Genomic DNA, 27173 nt, shown 5'->3' on the forward strand with positions numbered 1-27173 from the left:
CTTCTCCAACACCACAGTTCAAAAGCATCAATTCTTTGGCACTCAGACTTCTTCACTGTCCAACTCTCACATCCATACATGACCACTGGAAAAACTATAGCCTTGACTAGACGGACCTTTGTTGGCAAAGTAATATCTCTGCTTTTGAATATGCTATCTAGGTTGGTCATAACTTTTCTTCCAAGGAGTAAGCGTCTTTTAATTTCATGGCTGCAGTCACCATCTGCAATGATTTTGGAGCCCCCAAAAATAAAGTCTGACACTGTTTCCACTGTTTCTCCATCTATTTCCCATGAAGTGATGGAACCAGATGCCATGATCTTCGTTTTCTGAATGTTGAGCTTTAAGTCAACTTTTTCACTCTCTTCTTTCACTTTCATCAAGAGGCTTTTTAGTTCCTCTTCAGTTTCTGCCATAAGGGTGGTGTCATCTGCATATCTGAGGTTATTGAGATTTCTCCCGGCAATCTTGATTCCAGCTTGTGATTCTTCCAGCCCAGCATTTCTCATGACGTACTCTGCATATAAGTTAAATAAGTAGGGTGACAATATATAGCCTTGACGTACTCCTTTTTCTATTTGGAACCAGTCTGTTGTTCCATGTCCAGTTCGAACTGTTGCTTCCTGACCTGCATACAGATTTCTCAAGAGGCAGGTCAGGTGGTCTGGTATTCCCATCTCTTTCAGAATTTTCCACAGTTTATTGTGATCCACACAGTCAAAGGCTTTGGCATAGTCAATAAAGCAGAAATAGATGTTTTTCTGGAACTCTCTTGCTTTTTCCATGATCCAGTGGATGTTGGCAATTTGGTCTCTGGCTCCTCTGCCTTTTCTAAAACCAGCTTGAACAACTGGAAGTTTACGGTTCACGTATTGCTGAAGCCCGGCTTGGAGAATTTTGAGCATTACTTTACTAGCGTGTGAGATGAGTGCAATTGTGCAGTAGTTTGAGCATTCTTTGGCATTGCCTTTCTTTGGGATTGGAATGAAAACTGACCTTTTCCAGTTCTGTGGCCACTGCTGAGTTTTCCAAATTTGCTGGCATATTGAGGGCAGCACTTTCACAGCATCATCTTTCAGGATTTGGAATAGCTCAACTGGAATTCCATCACCTCCACTAGCTTTGTTCGTACTGATGCTTTCTAAGGCCCACTTGACTTCACATTCCAGGATGTCTGGCTCTAGGTCAGTGATCACACCATTGTGATTATCTGGGTCATGAAGATATTTTTTATACAGTTCTTCTGTGTATTCCTGCCACCTCTTCTTAATATCTTCTGCTTCTGTTAGGTCCATACCATTTCTGTCCTTTATCGAGCCCATCTTTGCATGAAATGTTTCCTTGGTATCTCTAATTTTCTTGAAGAGATCTCTAGTCTTTCCCATTCTGTTGTTTTCCTCTATTTCTTTGCATTGATTGCTGAGGAAGGCTTTCTTATCTCTTCTTGCTATTCTTTGGAATTCTGCATTCAGATGTTTATATCTTTACTTTCTCCTTTGCTTTTCACTTCTCTTCTTTTCACAGCTGTTTGTAAGGCCTCCCCAGACAGCCATTTTGCTTTTTTGCATTTCTTTTCCATGGGGATGGTCTTGATCCCTATCTCCTGTACAATGTCATGAACCTCATTCCATAGCTCATCAGGCACTCTATCTATCAGATCTAGGCCCTTAAATCTATTTCTCACTTCCACTGTATAATGATAAGGGATTTGATTTAGGTCATACCTGAATGGTCTAGTGGTTTTCCCTACTTTCTTCAATATCAGTCTGAATTTGGTAATAAGGAGTTCATGATCTGAGCCACAGTCAGCTCCTGGTCTTGTTTTTGTTGACTGTATAGAGCTTCTCCATCTTTGGCTGCAAAGAATATAAGCAATCTGATTTTGGTGTTGACCATCTGGTGATGTCCATGTGTAGAGTCTTCTCTTGTGTTGTTGGAAGAGGGTGTTTGCTATGACCAGTGCATTTTCTTGGCAAACCTTCAAATATGCTCATAACTTCACTAGCTACCATCTCTTACCTATTTTTCAAGGACAAGTTCCTTAAACATGCAGCCTCTAACCTCTATTGTTTTTACTGCCTATCCAATAGTTCCCCACAGTTCCAAATCTGATACTCTGAAGGTAACCAGTGTTTCCTTTTTGTTGAATCCAATTGTCTACATCCAATATTCTTTTCACAGGCCTCATTCTTTTCCTCATCTGACTTTGGTCACTCACCCTTTTTCTCCTGACATCGAGAGTTTGTATTTCTTGGTTTTGTTTCAAAATTTCTTGAATGACTCCTCTGCTTGTTCTTTTTTTCCCAGCCTTCTTAATGCTGGGAATGGGGTGTGGAAGGGAATTATTGAGAGGTAGTGGGGAGAGTTGTGTCTCTACATGTCTTTTTGGCTTTTCATTCTTTCTCTTTTATCATTATTTCCTAAATAAGCACATATACTATGACTTGACCTATCACCTCCACTGGGATAATTCTAAACTATACATCTCCAGTTCTGATCTGTGGTCCAGTACCACTACTTGAAAAAGTTTCCATTTTTATGTCTCAGAGTGGTCACAACATTATCCTCCCCTTAGCTTTAGAAATGTGTTTGCCAATGTCTTAATGAAAGCATGAAAACATCCTGAACTATTTTTCTCTCCTTGTATATTTAGTCACTAAGTCCTAATATTTACTTCTTTTAAACAACTTTTTGGACTCCCCTTTTACTCACCCTTTCCACTGACACCATGACACCATTCTAGTCCCAGCCCTTATTATGTCATTCATACTGGATAAAAAATGCATGTGCTTTGGTGAGCTAGAACGCAATCTTCTATAGCCCTAGAATATTGCATTTACATTATTTATATAAATAACTCAAGATAAACCCAGTTGTGATTACTCAAATATTTTTGTCAATGAATCTGTTCTAATAGTGATACTTATATCTGCTTTCAAAATAGAATGATAATCGAGTCAGTTTTTAATAATAAAGACTCACACATTAATAATGTTGCTACTCACCCTGAAGAAAGAGAAATTTTAAATTTCTTAGTCTGTTAAGTTGTAGCTGAATCAAATTACAAATTCCATTGTAGCCCAAATGAAGAACTTCTAAACTGTTCATTATTGGAGGCAAATTTTCACTGCTCGTTGTATCTCTGAAACACAAATGTCAGTTTGGCCCATAAACTTAATTTCAAATTAGCTGTTTGTATAAACATAAAACGGAGAAGGTAATGGCAAACCACTCCAGTACTCTTGCCTGGAAAATCCCATGGACGGAGGGGCCTGGTGGGCTGCAGTCCATGGGGTCGCTAGGAGTCGGACACGACTGAGCGACTTCATTTTCACTTTTCACTTTCATACATTGGAGAAGGAAATGGCAACTCACTCCAGTGTTCTTGCCTGGAGAATCCCAGGGACAGGGGAGCCTGGTGGGCTGCCGTCTATGGGGTCGCACAGAGTCGGATACGACTGAAGTGACTTAGCAGCAGCAGCTGCAGCAGCATAAACATAAAAAGGCAGTTTATTATGCTGCTGCTAAGTTGCTTCAGTCGTGTCTGACTCTGTGCGACCCCACAGACGGCAGCCAACCAGGCTCCCGTCCCTGGGATTCTCCAGGGAAGAATACTGGAGTGTGTTGCCATTTCCTTCTCCAGTGTATGAAAGTGAAAAGTGGAAGTGAAGTTGCTTAGTTGTGTCCGACTCTTTGCGACCCCATGGACTGTAGCCTACCAGGCTCCTCCATCCATAGGATTTTCCAGGCAAGAGTACTGGAATGGGTTGCCATTGCCTTCTCCGAGTTTATTATGTACTTACTATAAATTGAAGGAAAAGAATGAATTTACTAATAGAGCAAATTAAGCTATAACATTCTGCCTTTATAATTCATATAATAATCACTTTTTCTTCTTTAAAATCAGTTTTATATGATAAAAAACAAAGAAATACAGAAAGTGTTACTCAGAATAAAAAGCAACAGCTGGCACAATCAGGCAAGAAAAAGAAAAAAATTAGTGACAGACTTTATTTTCTTGGGCTCCAAAATCACTACAGATGGTGACTGCAGCCATGAAATTAAAAGACACTTGCTCCTTGGAAGAAAAGCTATGACAAACCTTGACAGTGTATTAAAAAGTACAGACATTACTCTGTCAACAAAGGTCCATCTAGTCAAAGCTATGGTTTCTCCAGTAGTCATGTACAGATGTGAGAGTTGGACCATAAAGAAGGACGAGCGCTGAAGAATTGATGCTTTTTGAACTGTAGTATTGGAGAAGACTCTTGACAGTCCCTTGGACAGCAAGGAGATCAAACTAGTCAATCCTAAAGGAAATCAATCCTGAATATTCATTGGAAGGGCTGATGCTTAAGCTGAACCTCCAATACTTTGGCCACTTGATGTGAAGAGCCTACTCATTAGAAAAGACTCTGATGCTGGGAAGGATTGAAGGCAGGAGGAGAAGGGGACGACAGAGGATGAGATGGCTGGATGGCATCACTGACTTAATGGACATGAGTTTGAGCAAGCTCTGGTAGATGGTGAAGGACAAGGAAGCCTGGTGTGCTGCAGTCCATGGGGCTGCAAAGAGTCTGACATGACTGAGCGACTGAACAGCAACAACTCTAGATTGGAAAGGAATTGGTAAAACTGTCTTTATTCTCAGATGACATGATCTTGTATTTAGAAAATCTGAAGGAATCCACCAAAAAAAAAACCAACAAAAAAAAAACCCTATCATTGCACCAATAAATTAATTCATGAAGATACAGGGTAAAAGATTAATATACAAAAATCAATTGAATATCTATACATCTGTAATAACTAAGAATGAAATTGAGACTTTGTTTACAATACTATAAAAAATGATAAAATACTTCAGAAAAAATTAATAAAAGGAACTGAAAATATATACATAGAAGACTACAAAACATTGCTGAGATAAATTAAAGATCTAAATGAATAGAGAAAAATCTCGTGTTCACACAGTAGAAGACTATTACTACTAAGACAGTAGTTCTGCCAAAATTGATTAATAGAATCAATTCAATCTCTATCAAAGTCTAGCAGGTTTTCTCCCTTTTCTTTTTCTCCAGAAAATAACTATCTCATCATTGCATTTATGAGGAAATGCAAACAACCCAGAATATCTAAAATAATCTTTGAAAAGAATAAGGTTGGAGGGCTTATATTTCCTGATTTCAAAACTTATAAAGCTGCAGTAATCAAACCAGTCTGGAAATCGAAGGAGGACAGACTCACAGATCAATGGAATAGAATAAAGAATCCAGAAATAAACTTCTACAGTTATAGTCAATTGATTTTCAACAAAGTTACCAAGGCTATTCAATTTAGCCCTCACATTTTACTTCACAATGTATACAAAAATAAACTCAAAATGGATTATAGTCCTAAATGTAAGAGAAAAAAAATTTCTTGAGGAAATCATGAGAAAATCTTTGTAACCTTAGGTTAGGCAAAGAGTTCTTAGGTACAACAACATGATAATCTGTAAGAGAAAAAGTTGATAGATTGGACTTTATCAAAACTTAAATTCTTTTAAAAGATATCATTTAAGAAAACATAAAGACAAGCCACATGTTTAGAGAAAAATACTTGTAAATCATTTATTTGATAAAGGTGTTGTATCCAGAATATTTGATGAATTTAATAATAAAAACCCAAACAGCATAACTGAAAAATAAGCAAAATATTTAAACAGGCAGTCACCAAATAAGATAAAATAATGGCTAATAAGCATATGAAAAGCTGCTCAACATTAGTCATAAGGGAAATGAAAATTAAAACCACACTAAGATACTTCTTTAACTCCATTAGGATGGCTGTAATAAAAAATGTAGACAAATGTTGGTGAGAATATGGGGAAATTAAAACCCTCAAAACTTTTTTTTGGTAATGGAATTTGGTACAACCACTTTGGAAAAGAGTGTGGCAGTTTTTTAAGAAGTTGATTCAGGAATTTCACACTTAGATGTCTACATTTTTTATTACAGCCATTCTAATGGAGTTGAAGTATCATATTGTGGTTTTAATTTGCATTTCCCTCATGACTAATGTTGAATTGTACATAAAGGGTAAGTGTTATGGTATGTGAATTGTATCTCAAAAGAAAAAAAAAACACAACCCACAGTTCTTAAACATACAAGGTTTTTTCTTTTACTTTTTTCTTTTTTACAATATGGGTATGAAATGGAAGAAGCAGGGAAAAACAATAACAAAGGAGTATTTTGGTGTCTTTTTATTTACAAAGTTTATTTTTGCTAGGCAGCTATTAAGTATTAAATAAGCTAAATGTATGTTACTACTGGCATTGATATGACTGCTTTTAAAATTCCCAACCAAAATTATTTATAGTTGTAAAAAAAGAATAATACCTGTTTATTTTTGAAGTTCCTTGCTGCCCATAGCCACTTGAAGGCACTTTCTGGTAGAGCAGTTGTCTACTGGTCAAGTGAGTCTGAGGTTTTAGTCGGGGTATGATTGATTCAATATGGTTATAGTTTAGGCATAACACCTACAGAAAGAATCCATGATTACTCAGCTATTAAAATATGAATGATGCTGTATATATATCTTTGGTTTGAGGTTATCACCATCCTAAAAACTGTTAAGATGCTATGGATAAAACTTGGACTATACAACATAATTTAATATATTAGTGTTAACAATGACAAATTTTTATGTCCCAAATTGTCTGGATTTGACTTTGAAAGTGTTTTTTATTATTTGACATGCTGAGAAATGACACCATTTCAGACAAAATAATGAAGACCCTAGAAAGCTGCTCAACTTTCTCAATCTGTACTCCTGACTTCTCCAAGCTTTATTTAGATGAAATAACTCTTTAGTTGGAGAGATTGTTATTTCCCTAAGTTTAAAAGGCCTTAGTAAATGTCTCAAACCTATAGGACAGGAGGCAATGAGGCTGCTTTGAGAACCACAGTGCCCTCCAACTTCGCTCATGACAGAGGCAGCTTTCCATCCCATCTCCTATTAGAGAGGAAGATTCACTGCTTATAAGACAATCACATAAAATTGAGGGGCAGGAGGAAAAGGGGACGACAGAGGATGAGATAGCTGGATGGCATCACCGACTCAATGGACGTGAGTTTGAGTGAATTTTGGGAGTTGGTGATGGACAGGGAGGCCTGGTATGCTGCAATTCATGAGGTCGCAAAGAGTCGGACACGACTGAACTGAACTGAACTGAACTGAAATCACTTTGGGAAGTAATACTTTTTTTCTTGGTGAAAAATTGCTTTAGGAAAAATAATTTCTTTTCTTTAATGACATGAATATACATTTTAGTCTAAAGTAAAGAAGATTACAACCTGCACTGAAAATCTTAAAAGAAAAAAAGAAAATTTCTGAGTGACTCACCTTCACATTAGGCAGATAGATTAATCCACTGAATGAGGTGAGATTATTGTTCTGTAGATTAACATTACACACATTTCTGAACTGGTCAACTGGAATCAAATCCACAGTTCTGAATTGAGACAGAGTAAATACAGTTATAACTTTAATGGGCATATTATATTGGTGAAATCTCTCACATGTAACACCAAAGCCATTTTGAAAAATTTATCTGACAAATTCTATGAAAAATAATTGCCATAATATAAAATGTATGGATCAAATGATCCGATAAATACATATTTTTGTTGGGTATATGTGTAAGAAAAATTACATAGAATTCCATTGACTTAAGAAATATGTCTATTACCACATAAACAGCACTATCATAAAAGAAACATCCAATTTCTTTATAAATTCACATACGTGCTCATGAAATCATAGTGAAGTTGATACGGTAATCCAAAAGATATTCAGTTGTAAACTGTAGAGGATATATATGAAACAGGTTATTTCTGAAATGCCAGGAAAAGGTTTGGGATGGGAAAGAAAAGGAGAAAGTAGGTAAGGTCTTTGAAAACAGTTTTCTGTGTAATTTCCTGAAAACTTTTATGGCATTTCACCTTATAAGGATGTTTTGGTAATTAGTCAGAATGCTTAATTCCTGGTTGATAGCTTTAAAACTTTTTTACCTTCATTTGAGTTATGAAGAAAAGCATAAAGCTAAATCACCTTGCTCTGATTCCTTCTTTTTAAAGATATATCAGTTTATTTCATTTCTTTCTTTTCTAAATTGAGGTATAGTTGATGAACAAATGTATATAAATTTCAGGTGTACAACATAGTGATTCACAATTTTTAAAGATTACACTCCATTCACAGTTATTGTAAAATATTGGCTATATTCCCTTTGCTGTATAATACATTCTTGTAGCTTATTTATTTTATACAGACTATATGTAGCTCAGTCTCCTACCCCTATTTTGCTCCCGCCTTCCCTTTCCCCAATAACCACAGGTTTATTCTCTGTATCTGTGAGTCTTTTTTTTTTGTTATATTCACTAGTTTTATTTTTTAGATCACATACAAGTGATATCATATAGTATTTGTCTTTCTCTGTCTGACTTATTTCACTTAGCATGATACCCTCCACCTATGTTACTGCAAATGACACAATTCTGTTCTCTTTTGTGGCTGAGTACTATTCTATGGTACATATATATACTATATCTTATGTATTATCTGTTTATGGCCATTTAGGCTGCTTGCATATCTTGGCAATTGTAAATAATGCTGCTATGAACATAGGGGTGCATGTATTTTTTTAATTAGTATTTTTCATTTTTTTTTCCCAGATGAATGCCTGGGAATAGAATTGCTGGGTCATATGTTAGTTCTGTAAAAATGTCAACTCAGATCTTCTGCCCATTTTTAATCAGGTTTTTTTTTTTACACTGAATTGTATGAACTGTTTATATATTTTGGATATTAACCCCTTGTTGGTCATATAATTTGAAAATAATTTTACGCATTCAGTAGGTTGTGTTTTCATTTTGTTGATGGTTTCCTTTGCTGCACAAAAGCCTAACCACATCTTTAAATCCTCAACTCTTAAGTTATAATTATAACATACTTTATCCATTAGTAAGCTGCTTATTCTTTCAACATGTTTTCATTAGTTATTTCCTACATGCAGAAGATGTGTTTAGAAAGTCTACAAATATGAAAGACACTGTCCATGCACTCAAGAAATGGGATACAGAAAAACTAATAAAAAAAGGAAAACTGCCACAATACAATTAGGTATAACTGAATTTTAGGGAAAGAAAAACCTATTTGGGGAAGTCAGAAATTATTTCACCAGGAAGAAAGATCTTAAAATGAGACTTGGAGAATTTGGGGCATCTGTCAGGCAAGAAAGAGTTCCCGGCAGTGAAACAGCTGCAAGCAAAGGTAGAAACATGAAACAGCATTTTGTGACTGAGATTAAGGAATAGAATATTTTAGAATTTCTGGAGTATAAACAGTTATGGTGGAGTAAAGGTAATGAATGATTACAAGAGATAAAAATGGACTGGCAATGAAAGGGCCTCCCATGTCATCAAAGAGATTTAAAATTTTATTCTCTCTACAGTGGAAAGCCACTGACAGATGTTGAGAAGGGAAGTGATCTGATAAAACTTGCATTGTAGTAGGCAGTATGGATAATAGACTTGCAGGTAAGGTTATATGAGACAAAAAACAATAGTTTCTAAAATAGGTAATTCTCCAATCTAGGACAATGGCAATGACTATGGAAAGAAGGTAGAGGGAACTATGACACAAACTTAAGACACAGACTCTGGAGAATGTAGTGATTAATTAAAAATGGAGGACAAAGGAGAGAGAGATGTGGACCCTAGATTTTTGGCTTGGGCAACAACAGGAGAATGTTATTTCCTAGATGCTATCTAGGGAGCAAATATTCAAAAGAGGAGCCCAGGTTCAGGCTAAATTAGGGGTTCATCATAAATTAAAACTACGGCTGAAGATATCTGCCTATGAAGAGTATAGAATAGAAAAAAGAAGAGAAAAGGATTTATTAACCATTATCATTATGTAACAATGATAACATTCATGAGAACAGCATCAGAGGAATGCTAACAGTGAAAGCCAGATAATGCTGGATTAGAATGATACAATGTGATGAGCAAACATAGTATGTTCCCATTTAAAAAACTTGGTTATAAAATAAAATAGAAATAAAAAGTCTTAGAAAGAGCTTGATGACATTTTTAATCATAATGTGTGATAATAAAAGTTATTAGTGCACTTCAAAGATGGAAAAATTAATATGAGATTGTGAAGTAGGGTGGTCAATTTTCTGAATTATTGGCTATATTTGGATAAGATGTATAAATTATAAACCTTACAAAAATAATAATGACTACACATTTAATTATAATATCAAATTGCTATTGTTTAGTCATGTCTAAAACTTGGGACCTTATTGTCCTTGCAACTGCCAGGCCCCTCAGTGCATGGGACTTCCCAGGCAAGAATACTGGAGTGGGTTGCCATTTCCTACTCCAGGGGATATCCCCGACTCATGGATTGAAACCACATCTCCTGCTTGGCGAATGGATTGTTTACCACTGAGCTGCCAGGGAAGCCCTCAAATATCAAATAGCATATAATAAAATGATTGTACCTGATGGATGACGAAGTCCAATTTAGTTCTTGCATTTGGGTGAAGTTTGGGTGTCCTTGTCGTTCAGCAATCATGTCAGAAGTAAGTCTGCCACCAAACAAATCTTTTGCACACTCAGTCTCTGGTGGTTCCTGTATATGAGGATATTTAGAAAGTGATGTCCTCTCTTACAGATGATTGTGCTGTGCTTAGTCACTCAACTGTGTCCAAGTCTTTGTGACCCCCAAGGACTGTAGGCCATCAGGCTCCTCTGTCCGTGGAATGCTCTAGGCAAGAGTACTGGAGTGGGTTGCCATGCCCTACTCCAGGTTTACAGATGACTAAATGTCTTTAATTCTTTGGTTCCAGGTCAAAATGGAGTGGACTCATTTCTCCCTATTTCATACTAAGTACAGCCAAACCTTCTGGATATTACATATAAAATACACATAGGAGACTGAAAGGTTCAGAGAAGAAGGCAGACCAGCTAGAGACCTTGGGACCTGAGGAATAACACTGTGGTGAGTTCTCTGGTGTGTTACTCTGATAATAATAAGAAACCTTCATCTACTGTTCCTGCTTGGCCATATGGTCAGGCAGGAGAACAATGAAAACCTGACCTGTGCCATAGGGCACAGCCCTATGGAAAATGATGGGTATATTAAAGTAGGGCACATTGATGCCCATCTGAACTCACTTTCAATTTTGGAAGGTGATTGAAATCGACAAGCAGATAGGCCCGTATGTTCACTTAAGGTGGCCACCTGGGTCTATAAAATAGGTGGACATTGGGGGTCTACAGCAATGCAGAGATAGGCTGAATCTAGGCATATTCCTCTTGCACCCTCTTAGGTACAAAATGCCAATAAGCACTGTTCCATCTGCCAGCAAAAGAGACAGAGACTGCAGATGGCTGTGTGGCAGATTTCCCTGTGGGAAGGCCCTGAACATAGCTGGCAAGTCAGACTGAGGCTGGTAGCCCTGGGGAGCTACAAATAGGTCCTGACAGGAATAGATCCTGACCCTGGACTGGGATTTGCTTATCCAGTGTAAATGCAAATGCATATAGTGGTATAAAAGAGCTGGAACTGAAGATATGACACCAATTTGGACAGTTGATGGTTATTTCTTCAGACCAAGGAACATGCTTTACAGCCTATACTGTGCAACAATGGGCAGGAAACTATCCTTTTCAGAGTAGTAGTTTGATAGAGAATTGGAGCGGGCAATTAAAACATTGGTTGTCTAAAACAGGGGGGATAGAATCATGACAGTCTGGGGTCTGGCTTACACGTCTTTCTGAGTGTGCTCACACTCAGTGAACATGAGTGGAGCTAAAAGAGTGTCCCCAGTGAATAGACGTCTGTTTTTCTGGTGGATCTGGGGGACAGGGGAAGGATGCTGATACGACTATGCACTTCTTACTAAGGAAGGATGATGCTGGTAAAATCATCATACTTCTTCTTTCCTTCTTCCTCACATCACCTCAACTTTTTTTTTCCTACCCGATGCAGTGGTCACAGAACCACACCTGTAATTATAAGTGCTAGAAATAGGGATCATTTTAAAGCAAGAAACTATGCTTTTAAACATTTTGTCAGAATTCCTACAGGCCTGATGGGGGTAAATTTTACCTTCACTCCATCTGGCAAAATTGGAATTAACAATGAATCTATCTGTATTTCCTGGTAGCAAAAACAGCCCACTTGTTTTGCACCTATTATCACCTTGCCCAATCTTAAGCGAGGTGGGCTGAGGGAAGGTATGGTAGACTAGTATCGCTGTCTGCAATCTAGACCAGCACAGTGGCCAAACCTAATGTCCCTTCCAGAGGTGGAAAAATATGGGTATAAATGGAAAGGATGGGGAAGAGAAGTTGTGGGTAAAGGAATTAATGAATACGTAATGTAATGAGGGAAATCCAGTATTATTTATATTACCTCAAAAGAGGCTAGAGCAAGAGTTGATACTGTCTCAGTTCAATTATAGCAGATGCTTGAAAGGGTGAAGCTATGTTTTCTGAGACTACTCCTGTTTTAGGAAACTGACAAACGTCTCCAATGGAAAGCTGTAAATCTGAGTTGCCTCACCCTGGGAGACATTTCCATGATTATGGACTGTATAATAACTGAATGGGATTATAGCAATATTCTAAAATCTTTTGAATTTATGATCATTTTGCTGTAAAAAGACAAGGGCATGAGCTATGATATTGTGATTTATAACAAGAAACATACATTTGGTCTTTGTCTACTGTTCCTGGCACATAGCTCCTAAAACCCTTGTAATTTCCTGTTCAGCCACTCAGTGATGTCTGGCTCTTTGCAACCCCATGGACTGCAGCATGCCAGGCTTCCCTGTCCTTCAGCATCTCCTGGAACTTGCTCAAACTCATGTCCATTGAGTTAGTGATGCCATCCAACCATCTCATCCTCTCATTTCCTTCTTCTCCTGCCTTCAATCTTTCCCAGCATCAGGGTCTTTTCCAATGAGTCAGTTCTTTGCATCAGGTGGCCAAAGCATTGAAGCTTCAGCTTCAGCATCAATCTTTCCAATGAATATTCAGGATTGATTTCCTAAAGGATTGACTGGTTTGATCTCCTTGCTGTCCAAGGGACTCTCAAGAGTCTTCTACAATACCATAGTTCAAAAGCATCAATTCTTTGGTGCTCAGGCTTCTTTATGTTCCAACTCTCACATCTGGGAATCTTTTATTATAATATTGTGGTTTTTGTTTTCGATTCCTAAAATAGCTCCAGAACCACCAGGTGAAAGGAGCATGCTTCCATTCCTAATAAGCCTTTCAACCACACCTGAGTTTATCTTAAAAAGATGACTTTTGGAAAGTCCCTGAGAATGGGGACTGGTTGCCAGGAAAATCAACATGATTACAAAGTTGGAACTTCCAGTAACATTACCTTACATCCTGGTATGATTATATACCCATGGAGCCCTGGAGACAGAGTGAGACTTAGCTGTCCATGCTTTACCATTAAAAAGTCATGTCACTTCGAATAAGGCATTTAAATTCTCTGGAGTTCTTTGTGTTCATTCACAGAATAAAGCCTTTGGACTATGTTATTTCTAAAGTCAATGTATATTTACCTCTCAAACACTTTAGGATCATGTTGCCTTCTACCTCCTGCCACATCTACTTTTGGTGGTTTCTTTTCCTCTTTACATTTACTAAATGAAGTTATTAAAGCCTCACTTAGATTTACTTTCTCTACTCTCTTTCCTTAGTCAATGGTATATGCTTTTGGTTTTAACTAGGCAACGTTCTTTAAATTACTTCCAAATCTAAACAAATGTAAATTAAATGTCCATATCTGATGTTAGTCCTGTGTTTTCAATTGCTTGTTTGCCATCTCCAATCAGATGATTCACTATCATATAAAACTTAGTGTGTCCAACACTAATCATCTTATTCCTGAAACTACTTTTCCTCCTATAATATTTCTGTTATGATATCTCTTACTGGCATAGACTCAAGCCTTATAGACCTCTTTTATTCTTTCCTTTCCTCATCTTTCAAATTTAATTGGTTGCCAAGTTCTGTCAACTCTTCCTAGTATTTCTACCTTTCAACCCTCCATTTATAATACTATTTCCCCTTGGTTCATTTCAGTTTCTCAGTACCTCATATCTACATTAAGCTAATAGACTCCTATTGGTTTTTGTGTCCATTGCTCTAAACACTGCTGTTAAATTTCCTAATATATAATTTTGAATTATGTTATTCCCCTACTCAAAAACTTCAATGCCTTACCATTACCTATCAATTAAAGTCTAGGTTATTCAGACTAATCTTCATGTCCCATTATCAATTCATATATTCTACCTCATCCTACAAAAATTTTGTGGAGCTTACAGGAGGAACATATAATTAAATAGTAAAATAGCAGAGATTGTGAATGATGTAAGTTAGAAGAGATCAAGTGTTGGGATAGGGAGAGAGACCTTAAGTCCTACAGGGTTTCTGTTACTGAACCACAAATTTGGCTCTGAGGTTTAAGGTAGTCAAAGTGAAAAGGAAAATAGTTAAATAGTTAAATAATTAAATAGTTAAATAATACTCATTGTCAGCGAGGAGAGCATAACTTTTCTTCAGGGGGAAATGTTTTTCCTACACTTACTTCCAAAAGCACTTTCCGAGGTGGCCCTTCAATTGAGGGCACAGAGTGGTGGGAAGGATAATATTCTCAACACCACCCTGGTGCACGTGCAGTACTAGCTTCATATGCCTGTTTTAAAAACAACCCTTAGTGAAAACCAACACCTGAAAAAAACCCAGTATGCAACATGCTAGAGAACTATTCATGTTTGGGGGAGAATAGTTTTGATTCTTCATTCTGAGGAGGGTCTTGAAAAAAGCAAGGTTAGAATTAGTAATCTTATCAGAGTACCTCAAAGTCCCAAATAATCATAAACTATCTCTCAATTTTCTAGAAACTTGAAGTTTTATTGTCTGACAGGTGCTAGGCAGTGTTACACAGGGAACTTTCTATTCTCCACACATTTGTTGTGCATGTATCCTATTACATGGAAATCAGAAGCCTTGAATGAACCTGCTTGTTACAGAATTCAGGTTTCCAAATATTGCTTTCATAGTCAATCCTATGTTCTGTGTTATTTTTTAACACAGTAAAAAAAGTTATTTTTTACTAGTACAGTTTACTAGTAATGTTGACATACCATTTGTTGGTTCAAATATGTTTTTCTTAAATCTTAACTGTATTTTTCCAGGTAACAGGAAGCAGTTTTTAGGCCCAAGAAGATGGTAGGGCTCCAGGGCAGTTTTTCTATCCTGTCTCATAAAATTGTGCTCTTTATTTGTTAGGCATTGGATTCAGTGGGTGTAAATGTAAGCAGTATCTTCCCTTCTGTGCCACCTCATTTAGACAATTAAAAACTGGCCAAAGGAGAAAAAATTAAAACCCAGATCTAAAATGTGCTTTGGGGATCCAGATTTTAATAAGCATAGTAAGTTTACATACTAGTGATTAAGCAACATTCAAAATGACTATGACTTATGGATATATATTAATATGCAGTTTGGACCAAATGCTATGAGTCAACAAAAAACTTACAATTGAGATTCCATCCAAAGCTTTCAGTTCTGGAAGATGAAATATTACAAACAACCGGTAGTTTTCTTGATTCCACACAATAATGTTTCCATACATGTCTAGAATAACCAGGTTGCATAAACCCTGCATAATAAAAATGCATTTAATGCGATATACATATATACTCACTCTGTTTTTTTCCCCTTAAGAGTTTAATCAGCCTTGAATTTTAATATTTGAATTACTCTATCATTCCATAGTGATTTGAGATCTTTGGAGTGTACTATTTACAGTACACTTTCAGACTATTAAAGTATAATTTTGTGCAGTATTTCAGTGGTCTATACTATATGATCAGAATCACTTTTTGGATATTGGTGCTAAATATATTACCCATGATAAAGACTCATAAAGAACTTAGCAAAGTTTAAAACATATGCTATGTTTATGGAATAACAGTCTATTAAATAGTACATGGCTATTATGCAGTATATGACTTCCCTGTTGGCTCAGACGGTAAAGCATCTTGCTTACAATGTGGGAGACCTGGGTTCGATCCCTGGGTCGGGAAGATCCTCTGGAGAAGGAAATGGCAACCCACTCCAGTACTCTTGCCTGGAAAATCCCATGGATGGAGGAGCCTGGTAGGCTACAGTCCACGGGGTCGCAAAGAGTTGGATATGACTGAGCAACTTCACTTACTTAGTTACTTATTATGTAGTATACAAATATGGGCTTCCCAGGTGGCTCAGTGGTAAAAGAATCCACCTGCCAATGCAGGAGGCAAGGGAGATGCCAGTTCGATCCCTGGGTGGGAAAGATCCTCCGGAGGAGGAAATGGCAACCCACTCTGGCATTCTTGCCTGGAAAATCCCATGGACAGAGGAGTCTGGTGTGCTACAGTCCATGGGGTCTCAAAGAACTGGACATGACTGAGCACATACATAAGCACATATACAAATATAATAGTGAAATGAAGCAATGAAAAACACAGTCTTCTGATGAGGGATAAAACTGAAGTGCTTCTGCCTGGTAAGGGAGTAGCAGACTTCAATGTGCTTCCTTATTAGATATTTTGATGTGCCTTTGTTGTGAAGGAAGGGCCCTGACTTTTTACCCTGAGGGGGTAAAACTACTTACTCTGTGTCTATAATGTATTTATGTAGCTATTGTTGATTAGGTTGACTCTACAGCTCTAGAAGTAGTTGTATTGGGGGAATATGATGAGGATAAGTTTGCAAGCAAGAAAAGACAGGAAATGGATGTAAGTTTTTGGTAGGAGATAAAGTCCTAGCAATGTGGTATCAGCAAAAGGAGAGAGGCCATTGGGAGTCCCAGTGGTAGGAAATGACCTTTGAACTTTAGAAACTATGAAGTCCCACATTACATTTGAAGTAAATCCCTATTCTTTGTTGTAGTAAACTTCCATTTTATTAAAACCTCCAGTAAAACCTGTTATACAGAAGCCTCAATATAAGAGGTTTCCTGGGGAGAATTAAAGAAAGCAAAACTGGGCAAAGCAGACATTACTTTGCAAACAAAGGTCCGTCTAGTCAAGGCTATGGTTTTTCCAGTAGTCGTGTATGGATGTGAGAGTTGGACTGTGAAGAACGCTGAGCGCTGAAGAATTGATGCTTTTGAACTGTGGTGTTGGAGAAGACCCTTGGACTTCAAGGAGATCCAACCAGTCCATTCTAAAGGAGACCAGTCCTGGGTGTTCTTTGGAAGGACTGATGCTAAAGCTGAAACTCCAGTACTTTGGCCACCTCATGAGAAGAGTTGACTCATTGGAAAAGACTCTGATGCTGGGAGGGATTGGGGGAGGAGGAGAAGGGGACAACAGAGGATGAGATGGCTGGATGGCATCACCGACTGGATGGATGTGAGTTTGGGTGAACTCCAGGAGTTGGTGATGGACAGGGAGGCCTGGCGTGCTGCGATTCATGGGGTCGCAAAGAGTCAGACACGACTGAGCAACTAAATTGAACTGAACTGACCAGAGAGGGTAGAAGCCATAAGTGAGAACCAGAAAGTAGTGAAAGATAATCAAGAACTGCTCTGAGAAGAGGAACTGTTAATGAATCTTATCCCCCAATCAGGTTAGGTGATCCTTGGAAATACTTAAGGAAGGCACAGTTAGAAGGAATGGAGATCGGGTTATTTTATTTGAGGACTAAAATATATTTCTGTGAAGCTATCAACCTGGGGACACTATCAACTATGGTTACACACTCGCATGTTTGTATGTGTACATAAATTGAATGCAGATACGTTTTAACAAACCTTGTTTTTCCTAATTTTTATTTTCTTCTTTACATTATTCTGTATTTTCCAAATTCTATATAGTGAGCATGTATTACTTTCATAGTATAAATAAATAAAATTTTTAGAAAAATAAAAATATTAGTGCCCCCAGATAGTCACCTTTAAATTGTAGATCTCCTGATTGAGAGCAATATAGTTATTGCTTACGTATAATTCAATTAGTGTAAAAGCTTTTTGTAGACCACTCAGTGAAGTGATTCTGTTGTTCTCAAGAGAAAGGGAATGCAGATGAAGCATGTTATCAAAAATATGCTTTTCCAAACCAGTGAGGAGATTATTATTTATGCTGAGGCGGGTTAATTTAGTCAGCTTGGAAATGCCTAGAAAAATAAGCAAATTCAAAAAAAGATTCAGACAGCACTGAAAGGTTAATTTAAAAAAAAAATAAGCTGCTGGTTGTTTTACTGTTTCTCTTTTTCTAAGTTCAAGTTACTTGACAGATTTTATAGTATTGATCATCACTGTTTTTCCTTTTGTTAAAGAAGAATATAATGTGCATTAAGCCCCAACTAATATATTAAATTCTAATTTTGGATTTCTAAGTAGACTCATTTTTCTTAGATGTTAAAGGAAAGCACTGTGTAGGAATATTGAATTAAGCTTTCAAATAACCTTTTAATGATGTAATTAATTAAGGTTTTCATCATCACAATAATATAAAGCTCTACACAAAGCTTCAAGTATTCACCCACCCCTTCAAGTATTCACCCACCCATACTGTAAAACATTAAGGGTAAGGAACTAGAATACAATGCTCTGGAAAGTATTCCTTACTTTGGCATCATTTGTAGTAAAAAAAAGAACTCTAATTCTACCTTTTTATGTTTAGAAGTACTTTAAGACAGAAATGTTACCTCTCACTACAATCTGATCCCTATGTATTAACACAATATATACTGTAGACACTTTGTAACTGTGGATAGGGTGATGCAGTTGAAAGACAAGAACTCTGGAGTCAGAGTTGATTTCAAGTGTGACACTACTAGATTTAGGACCATAGGTAAATTATGTAGAATTGTGTAAACTCTGAGCCTAATTTTCCTCATCCATGAAATAAATATACTTAAATCTACTTCTAAGGGCTATGGAATTAAATAGAGTGATATTTGAAAAGTATCAGTTCTAACTATTGCCAAATAAATAATGAATACTCAATAAATTTTATTCATGTTCCTCTCTCACATCAGCCTTTATCATGGGACTATGAAATGCTGAAAGTAAATCAATCTGGGGCCAGTTAGGATGTACTATCAAAGCAAAAATCCTCAAATTGGATATTAGGCCTATCTGTGTTTGGGAAAAAAAAAAAAGATAAATATCTGTTAAAGTTTAGTAGGGTAGCTTGCCGGGAGCCAGTGTGAGGAACTCCGCCTGTGGCAAAGATCATGAGGAAGGAGGCTCGGCATACGCAAAGGCAGGATCGAGCCTCAGGAGTCCCCCTGGAAATTCTCAAGCATCTACCCCCAAAACCAGAGTCTGCCTACTTTACTGCTTTGTGCTCTCACCTACACCTCTGACTTTACGAGGGGCTGTCCTGTGCGGGACAAGAATGTTTTAGTTCACAACCGTGAGAGGCATGAGATGTTCTAAACTGTCTGAACACAGATTCCTTTGAGCAGTTAAAAGATTGATTAGAAATTGTATTGGTGAAGGGTTTTTCACGTGTTGGGCCAATGTTTGCTGCTAAGTTTCCATATCCCTTACCTGCTGTGTCCCTGGCAGTGTATTGATTAATATAATTGGTGTAAGTAGTAGCTTTAATGTTTGTAACCTTGGACCCTTGAGTTAATTCTTTTTCTTGTTATAGCCCACCACACCTTTGCCCTATAGGAATGCAACTTTAATGCTTTTGGAGGGTGGCACCTGACTAATCACCTTGAGAGAAAAATAAGTTTTCTGAAGAAAGGGTCTTAAAATGTTAACAGGCCTCTGGGCCAGAAGATGATGCAAATCACCTAAACTTTTGCATATGATAAGTTTGCAGGAAGAAAGCCTGGCTTACTGCATGACTCTACTCCTTCCCCCATTATCCTCTATGCATAACTTAAGGTATAAAAACTACTTTGGAAAATAAAGTATGGGCCTTGTTCACCAAAGCTTGGTCTCCCCATGTCATTCTTTCTCTCACCTTCTGGCTGAATTATTCAGCCTCTTTTCTCCACTGAATTTCCTCACTGAGCTATCCTTATTTAATCCTTAATTAACGTTTAATTAAGCAATTGTTTCCTGATCCTCGCCAACGCCATCCCCGCTTCGAATTCCCTGGATCCACCGGGGCTGGACCCCGGCAGTAGCTATCTTTGAAAAGTGGGTATAGGGAAAAGACAGGTTGAAGGATTCTTCTTTTCAATAAGCATATGCAGGGGAATAAAAAGGAAATGGGTTCTCAGCTGTATATACAAAGCAAAATTCGCACCCTATTGTATGGGAATGGAAGGCTAGTGATGGTTCTAAACACAGATGCCTGAGCTAAACCTCTCTACACTCTTACTCAGCTGAAATCTATAGAAGAGAGGCCTGTGAATCTGTACATATATTTGATTAGTGGTGATTGCAGCCATGAAATTAAAAGATGCTTACTCCTTGGAAGGAAAGTTATGACCAACCTAGATAGCATATTCAATAGCAGAGACATTACTTTGCCAACAAAGGTCCATCTAGTCAAGGCTATGGTTTTTCCTGTGGTCATGTATGGATGTGAGAGGTGGACTGTGAAGAAGGCTGAGCGCCGAAGAATTGATGCTTTTGAACTGTGATGTTGGAGAAGACTCTTGAGAGTCCCTTGAACTGCAAGGAGATCCAACCAGTCCATTCTGAAGGAGATCAGCCCTGTGATTTCTTTGGAAGGAATGATGCTAAAGCTGAAACTCCAGTACTTTGGCCACCTCATGAGAAGAGTTGACTCACTGGAAAAGACTCTGATGCTGGGAGGGATTGAGGGCAGGAGGAGAAGGGGACAACAGAGGATGAGATGGCTGGATGGCATCACCAACTGGATGGAGGTGGAGTTTGGGTGGACTCCAGGAGTTGGTGATGGACAGGGAGGCCTGGCGTGCTTCAATTCATGGGGTCACAAAGAGTCAGACATGACTGAGTGACTGAACTGAACTGAACTAAGTGATTCTTATGATCAAGCACTTTTTTTATAAACTACTGTTAATCACCATTAAAATAAAGTATAACGAATGTTAAACATTCTATTTTAAAGATAATTAACACTTGTTTTGCATATGTAATTTTTTTAAGTAAAAATTTCTATTTTATGAAAAAGGTAGTACACACACACATGCTAAAAACAATTCAAAAACAAATAAATTAAGCCCCTTTCCCAGGCTTTGGTTTTCAATTTTTACCTTCTCTCAATGACAACCCTGTTACCAAAATGCACATGCAGAAATATTCTATACCTAGATAAGTATGCTGATGTGTGTGTGTGTGTGTGTGTGTGTATGGCTACTTATCTTTTTCAAAAGTATGCCTCATTCATTCATTTTATTAATATATACGCAATGGTATAGATCTTGACTACTGCCTAGTTTGTTACATGCTAAGTTTGGTAAGAGATGGTAAACACTGGTTCAGAGATGGGAGGGAAGGCAGAGGAAATGAAAGTCAGCTGGTTGGGTGCATTATATATAGTAACCAACCACAGATCCCACTAAGAGGTGTTTAGAATACTCTGGGCTTAAGAGATGGTAAACACTGGTTCAGAGATGGGAGGGAAGGCAGAGGAAATGAAAGTCCACTGGCACTAAGAACCTGCCTGCCAATGCAGGAGACGTGAGAGATACAGGTTCTAACCCTGGGTCAGGAGAATCCCCTGGAGGAGGGAAGGCATGACAACCCACTCTGGTATTCTTGCCTGGAGAATCCCAAGGACAGAGGAGCCTGTCGGGCTACAGTTCATAGGGTCACAAAAAGTTGGACACTGCTGAAGTGACTTAGAATATTCTACTCCAAACCTTCTTGGGACTTCTTGGAAGATCTTCCTCTTCAGAAATTCCTTTATTAGTGTTACTCACTTTTTATTCTTCTTAATTAGACATTCATATTTTAAGACTCTAGGATTATCTAACATCTTACCTTCTATCTTTGAGATGCAGTTTCCATCTAATGTGAGCTCTTCCAAGTTAACACAAGATTCCAAGCCTTCCATTTTAGTGAGATTATTGTTGCTGAATGAAGCCCATTTCAAATTTTCCAGTTTTTCTAAATTTGTGATTTCAAAAAGATGTTGCCCATCTAAATTTAAGGCAGTTATCTGTAGAATGATTCACTTTATATGTTATTTCTGAATCATATCAAAATTCACTGTTATAAAAAGGCTAATGAAATAATTCAAATGTGGTAACATCAAAAAAAATTTCCTTTAGGAACTAAAGACATGGCAAAGCTCTTAATTTACATAAAAGTAAAATTTTGATTACTTTTTGAGATTATAACTCAAAGAGGGACTTAGATGGTTTTATAGAAACTGAGCTGTGCCAGTCAGCTTCCCAGTAGTGAAGGACTTGGCTCAGCTGCTGGGAGTGCTATTGGCAGAAAGCCTTCAACTGTCAGTCCCTTCAGGGACAGCATCAGCTGCAGAGAGCAGCCTTGCTCAAGGTCATGCCCCTTCCCAGGTTGGCACCTACCCAATGATGAAGGGAAAGAAGGGCCTGGCCTTCTCAGCCCAACTTAGGACAGATTTAAAGGGCCATTGCTATTCCAGAACTGCCCACAGGGTCAGCTAAGACTATAACTGAGCCAGCATCACAGCTAAATATCTCTGTATCCTGTAATAAAATCAATGGCACTAATATCTTCCATTTTCAAGGGTCAGATTCTCTTAACTCAGTTTCTACCTTTGGCAAGAGGTTGCATGCTGCTTTATGAAGAAGCTGTGGATGTTCCAGAACATTTTTCCTTAGCTTTGGGTGAATTCTGACTAGTTCCCCTATTCCCTTGCCAGGATTCCTGATTCTTTTTATCTTACCATCCAAACTTTTGACTTGGTCTCTGGCTCTGAGCTTTAAAGTCCTCTTGTTTATTACCCATTGGTTTTGTAGTGTACCTTAATCCTAAATTCCTGTGCTAGAGTGACCACTGTTGAGGTCTCAGTTCAGTTCAGTCACTCAGTCGTGTCTGACTTTTTGTGACCCCACGGACTGCAGCATGCCAGGCTTCCCTGTCCATCATCAACTCCCAGAGCTTGCTCAAACTCATGTCCATCACGTCAGTGATGCCATCCAACCATCTCAGCCTCTGTTATCCCCTTCTCCTCCTGCCTTCAATCTTTCCCAGCTTCAGGGTCTTTTCTAACGAGTCAGTTCTTTGCATTAAGTGGCCAAAGTATTGGACTTTCAGCTTCAGTATCAGTCCTTCCAAAGAATATTCAGGACTGATTTCCTTTAGGACTGACTGGTTGGATCTCCTTGCAGTCCAAGGGACCCTCAAGAGTCTTCTCCAACACCACACTTCAAAAGCATCAATTCTTCAGTGCTCAGCTTTCTTTACAGTCCAACTCTCACATCCATACATGACTACTGGAAAAACCATAGTTTGACTAGATAGACCTTTGTCGGCAAAGTGATTTCTCTGTTTTTTAATATGCTTTCTAGGTTGGTCATAGCTTTTCTTCCAAGGAGTAAGAGTCTTTTAATTTCATGGCTGCAGTCACCATCTGCAGTGATTTTGGAGCCCAAGAAAATAAAATCTTTTACTGTTTCCATTGTTTCCCCATCTATTTGCCATGAAGTGATGGGACCAGATGCCATGATCTTAGTTTTTTTAATGTTGAGTTTTAAGCCATCTTTTTCACTCTCCTCTTTCACTTTCATCAAGAGGTTCTTTAGTTCCTTCCTCTTTGCTTTCTGCCATAAGGGTGGTGTCTTCTACATATCTGAGGTTATTGATATTTCTCCTGGCAATCTTGATTCCAACTTGTTCTTCATTCAGCCCGGCATTTCACATGATGCACTCTGCATACAAATTAAATTACAGCCTCGATGTACTCCTTTCCCAGTTTGGAATCAGTTGGTTGTTCCATATCCAGTTCTAACTGTTGCTTCTTGACCTGCATACAGATTTCTCAAGAGTCAGGTCAGGTGGTCTGGTATTCCCATCTCTTTAAGAATTTTTCACAGTTTGTTGTGATCTACACAGTCAAAGGCTTTGGCATAGTCAATAAAGCAAAAGTAGATGTTTTCCTTGGACTTTCTAGCTTTTTCTATGACCCAATGGATGTTGGCAGAGATCGAATTCGATCTCTTCCTCTGCCTTTTCCAAATCCAGTTGAACATCTGGAACACTGAGGTCTAGCCCTGATGTCTAGCCCTGTGACACAGCTAGTCACAACTTGACTTCTCTTTCAATTTTAATTTGTCTCTCCCAGTTTTCTGCCCATTACCTATCTGTACCCTCTTTATGACATAAAGGGCAAAGCTGACTAAAATCAACTGAACTTAAGATATTTACATTAAGTTTAATAGAATTGCTTTTACCTTCAAGTACCAATTTCCACTCATATGTGAATGTGGTCCTAACTTTGAAGTCTGTGTCAGAATTTTGGCAGAAGGCCATATGCTGAGAATCCGTGGTCTCTCTTCTTTAGTACTAGAATGCCGTAAGAGAGAGAACTAATAAGACAAAAAAACACATGATGAATAAGGAAATATTATGTAAAGGTCCATTTATATATAGTTAAAAGAACTGTCTCTTAGATGGCTGGCCCAATGAATAAAATATGACATTTTCTATGTCTTAAAGTGTTTTCAGTAACTTGATGTACTTTAAATCATATATCTCGCTCATTTTTTATCAGTTATTTAACCATAATAAAATAATATTTATAAACCTGTGAAATGATTATTATAATACAAACACCATGTAATTCATCCATGGAGCCAGTTTAAGAGCTAGAATATTCCTACTACCCTAGAAGCTCCCTGTGTGTCCCATCCTAATCTTTTTTCTCTGCTGCTCAGAAGCCATCACTCATCTCAAGTGAATCAATCAATTCTCTTATGAAGCAATCAAATAATCTCAAAATTTGTATCTACCATTACTTGTTTTCTTTATAGACCTATGTTTATATCCATAAATAAAATATTAGTCTTACACATATTTGAACTTTGTGAAAATTTAATAATATTTGTATTCTTCTGTAACTTGTTTTGCTCAACATTGTATCTATGAGATTCTGTAGCTGTAGTTTATTCATATGTCATTGTTATATAGTATTTCCTTATCAAAGTCAATGAACACTGAGCTGATTTCAGGGTTTTTTGCTATCATAAACACTGCTGTTATGAATATTCTTGTGCATGACTCTTGGTACACATATGCAAGAGTATCTTTGGAGTATATAACTTGCTGGGTTTAGGGTATGTATATATTCAGCTTTACTAGATAGGGTCAATTTGTTTTCCAAAGTGGTTACACCAGTTGTAATAACTTTTACTTCAAATCTTTGCTAAAACTTGGTATTGTCAAGAGTTTTTTTTTCCCCCAATAGTGGCCATAAATTGGTAGATCATTAAAGTTTTAATGTTTATTTTCTTGAGTATTAATATGGTAGAGCATCTTTTCCTAAGTTGTTTGGCTGTTTTGATTTCCTCTCTAGTGAAGTGTCTGTTTAAATCTTTTGCTCATTTTTCTGTTTCATTGGTTGTCTTTTTCCTAATACATTTTGGATATATAAAGAATTGTGTAATTTTGTCTAATTTTATCTACTTTTGTCAATTAGATATGTTGCAAATTTCTTTTCCCAGTATATAGCTTGTCTTTTGACTTTCTACCCTTTGAGGATTAGATGTATTAATTTTAAGATAGACGAATCCAATCTTTTATAGTTTATGCTCTTTATTTCTTACATAATAAATTCTTCCCTAATTCAAGGTTATAATGATAATTTCTGATCTTTTCTTTTAAAATATTTTGGTTTTGCTTTTTGCAGTGAAACCTTAATGCACTTATCCCATTACCTGCGGGGAGCGAGCTCCGCCCCTGGCAAAGGTCATGAGGAAGGAGGCTTGGCATACGCAAAGGCGGGATCAAGCCTCAGGAGTCTCCCTGGAAATTCTCGAGCAATCTACCCCCAAAACCAGAGTCTGCCTACTTTCTACTTTGTGCTTTCACCTGTCCCCCACTACCTCTCTCTGAAAAAAGAGTTAGCTTACAGCTCCAGTTAATAATTCCTGGGTGTGACAGTGTTTCAACCTACAAACTCCCTTGGAAGTCCTCTAGCCTGCCTGAATAGGTTTTTCCGGCCACATGTGATTGCTCAGAGCCTCCAAACTGTGAGAGGCATAAGATGTTCTAAACTGTCTAAATACAGATTCCTTTGAGCAGTCAAAAGATTGATTAGAAATTGTATTGGTGAAGGGATTTTCACTTGTTGGGCCAATATTTGCTGCTAAGTCTCCATATCCCTTACCTGCTGTGTCCCTGGCAGTGTATTGATTAATATAATTGGTGTAAATAGTAGGTTTAATGTTTGTAACCTGGGACCCTTGAGTTAATTCTTTTTCTTGTTATAGCCCACCACACCTTTGCTCTGTAGGAATGCAACTTTAATACTTTTTGGAGGCTGGCGCCTGACTTTAGAATAATCACCTTTAGAGGAAAAGGCCTCCGAGCCAGAAGATGATGCAAATCACCTAAACTTTTGCATATGATAAGTTTGCAGGAAGAAAGCCCGTCTTACTGCATGACTCTACCCCTTCCCCCATTATCCTCTATGCATAACTTAAGGTATAAAAACTACTTTGGAAAATAAAGTGCGGGCCTTGTTCACCGAAACTTGGTCTCACCATGTTGTTCTTTCTCTTACCTTCTGGCTGAATTATTCAGCCTCTTTTCTCCACTGAATTTCCTCACTGAGCTATCCTTATTCTATTACTCTTTATATCCTTAATTAACGTTTAATTAAGCAGTTGTTTCCTGATCCTCGCCAACGCCGTCCCCGCTTCGAATTCCCTGGATCCACCGTCCCCGCTTCGAATTCCCTGGATCCACTGGGGCTGGACCCCGGCAATTACCTTTTATTGACTAGACTCCCTAATCTATACGGTCAGCTCTGTGATTTATCACTTTTCCATGTATGTGTGGGTCTACACTGGGTCTTTATATTCTGTTGTGTTGGTCTATTTGTCTAACTCTGCCAAATCCACACTGTCTTACAGGATTTTAGCAAGTTTTGATTTCTGGTAGGGTAAATCCCCAAGTCTTCTTTAGGAGTCAATGATATTTTGATCAACAAAAAAGT

General features: G+C 37.8%; 1 protein-coding gene across 1 annotated transcript in view; it reads right to left on the reverse strand.

Annotated features, from left to right (window-relative positions):
- Positions 1–27173, reverse strand: part of LRRC9 (leucine rich repeat containing 9) — a 120505-nt gene that overhangs the window by 19988 nt on the left and 73344 nt on the right. The window contains exons 20-27 of the mRNA XM_086320436.1: positions 24409–24543; positions 22010–22187; positions 18026–18246; positions 15623–15745; positions 10554–10684; positions 7388–7496; positions 6382–6521; positions 3006–3142 (exon numbers count right to left, since the gene is read on the reverse strand). Of these exons, the coding sequence (XP_086176562.1) occupies positions 3006–3142; positions 6382–6521; positions 7388–7496; positions 10554–10684; positions 15623–15745; positions 18026–18246; positions 22010–22187; positions 24409–24543 (1174 nt within the window). The remainder of the gene's footprint in view (positions 1–3005; positions 3143–6381; positions 6522–7387; positions 7497–10553; positions 10685–15622; positions 15746–18025; positions 18247–22009; positions 22188–24408; positions 24544–27173) is intronic.

The sequence above is a fragment of the Bos grunniens genome, chromosome 10 (genome assembly GCF_055505025.1).
Source record: "Bos grunniens cultivar Pamir isolate PY7600 chromosome 10, Bosgru_T2T1.0, whole genome shotgun sequence".
Taxonomy (NCBI): domain Eukaryota; kingdom Metazoa; phylum Chordata; class Mammalia; order Artiodactyla; family Bovidae; genus Bos; species Bos grunniens.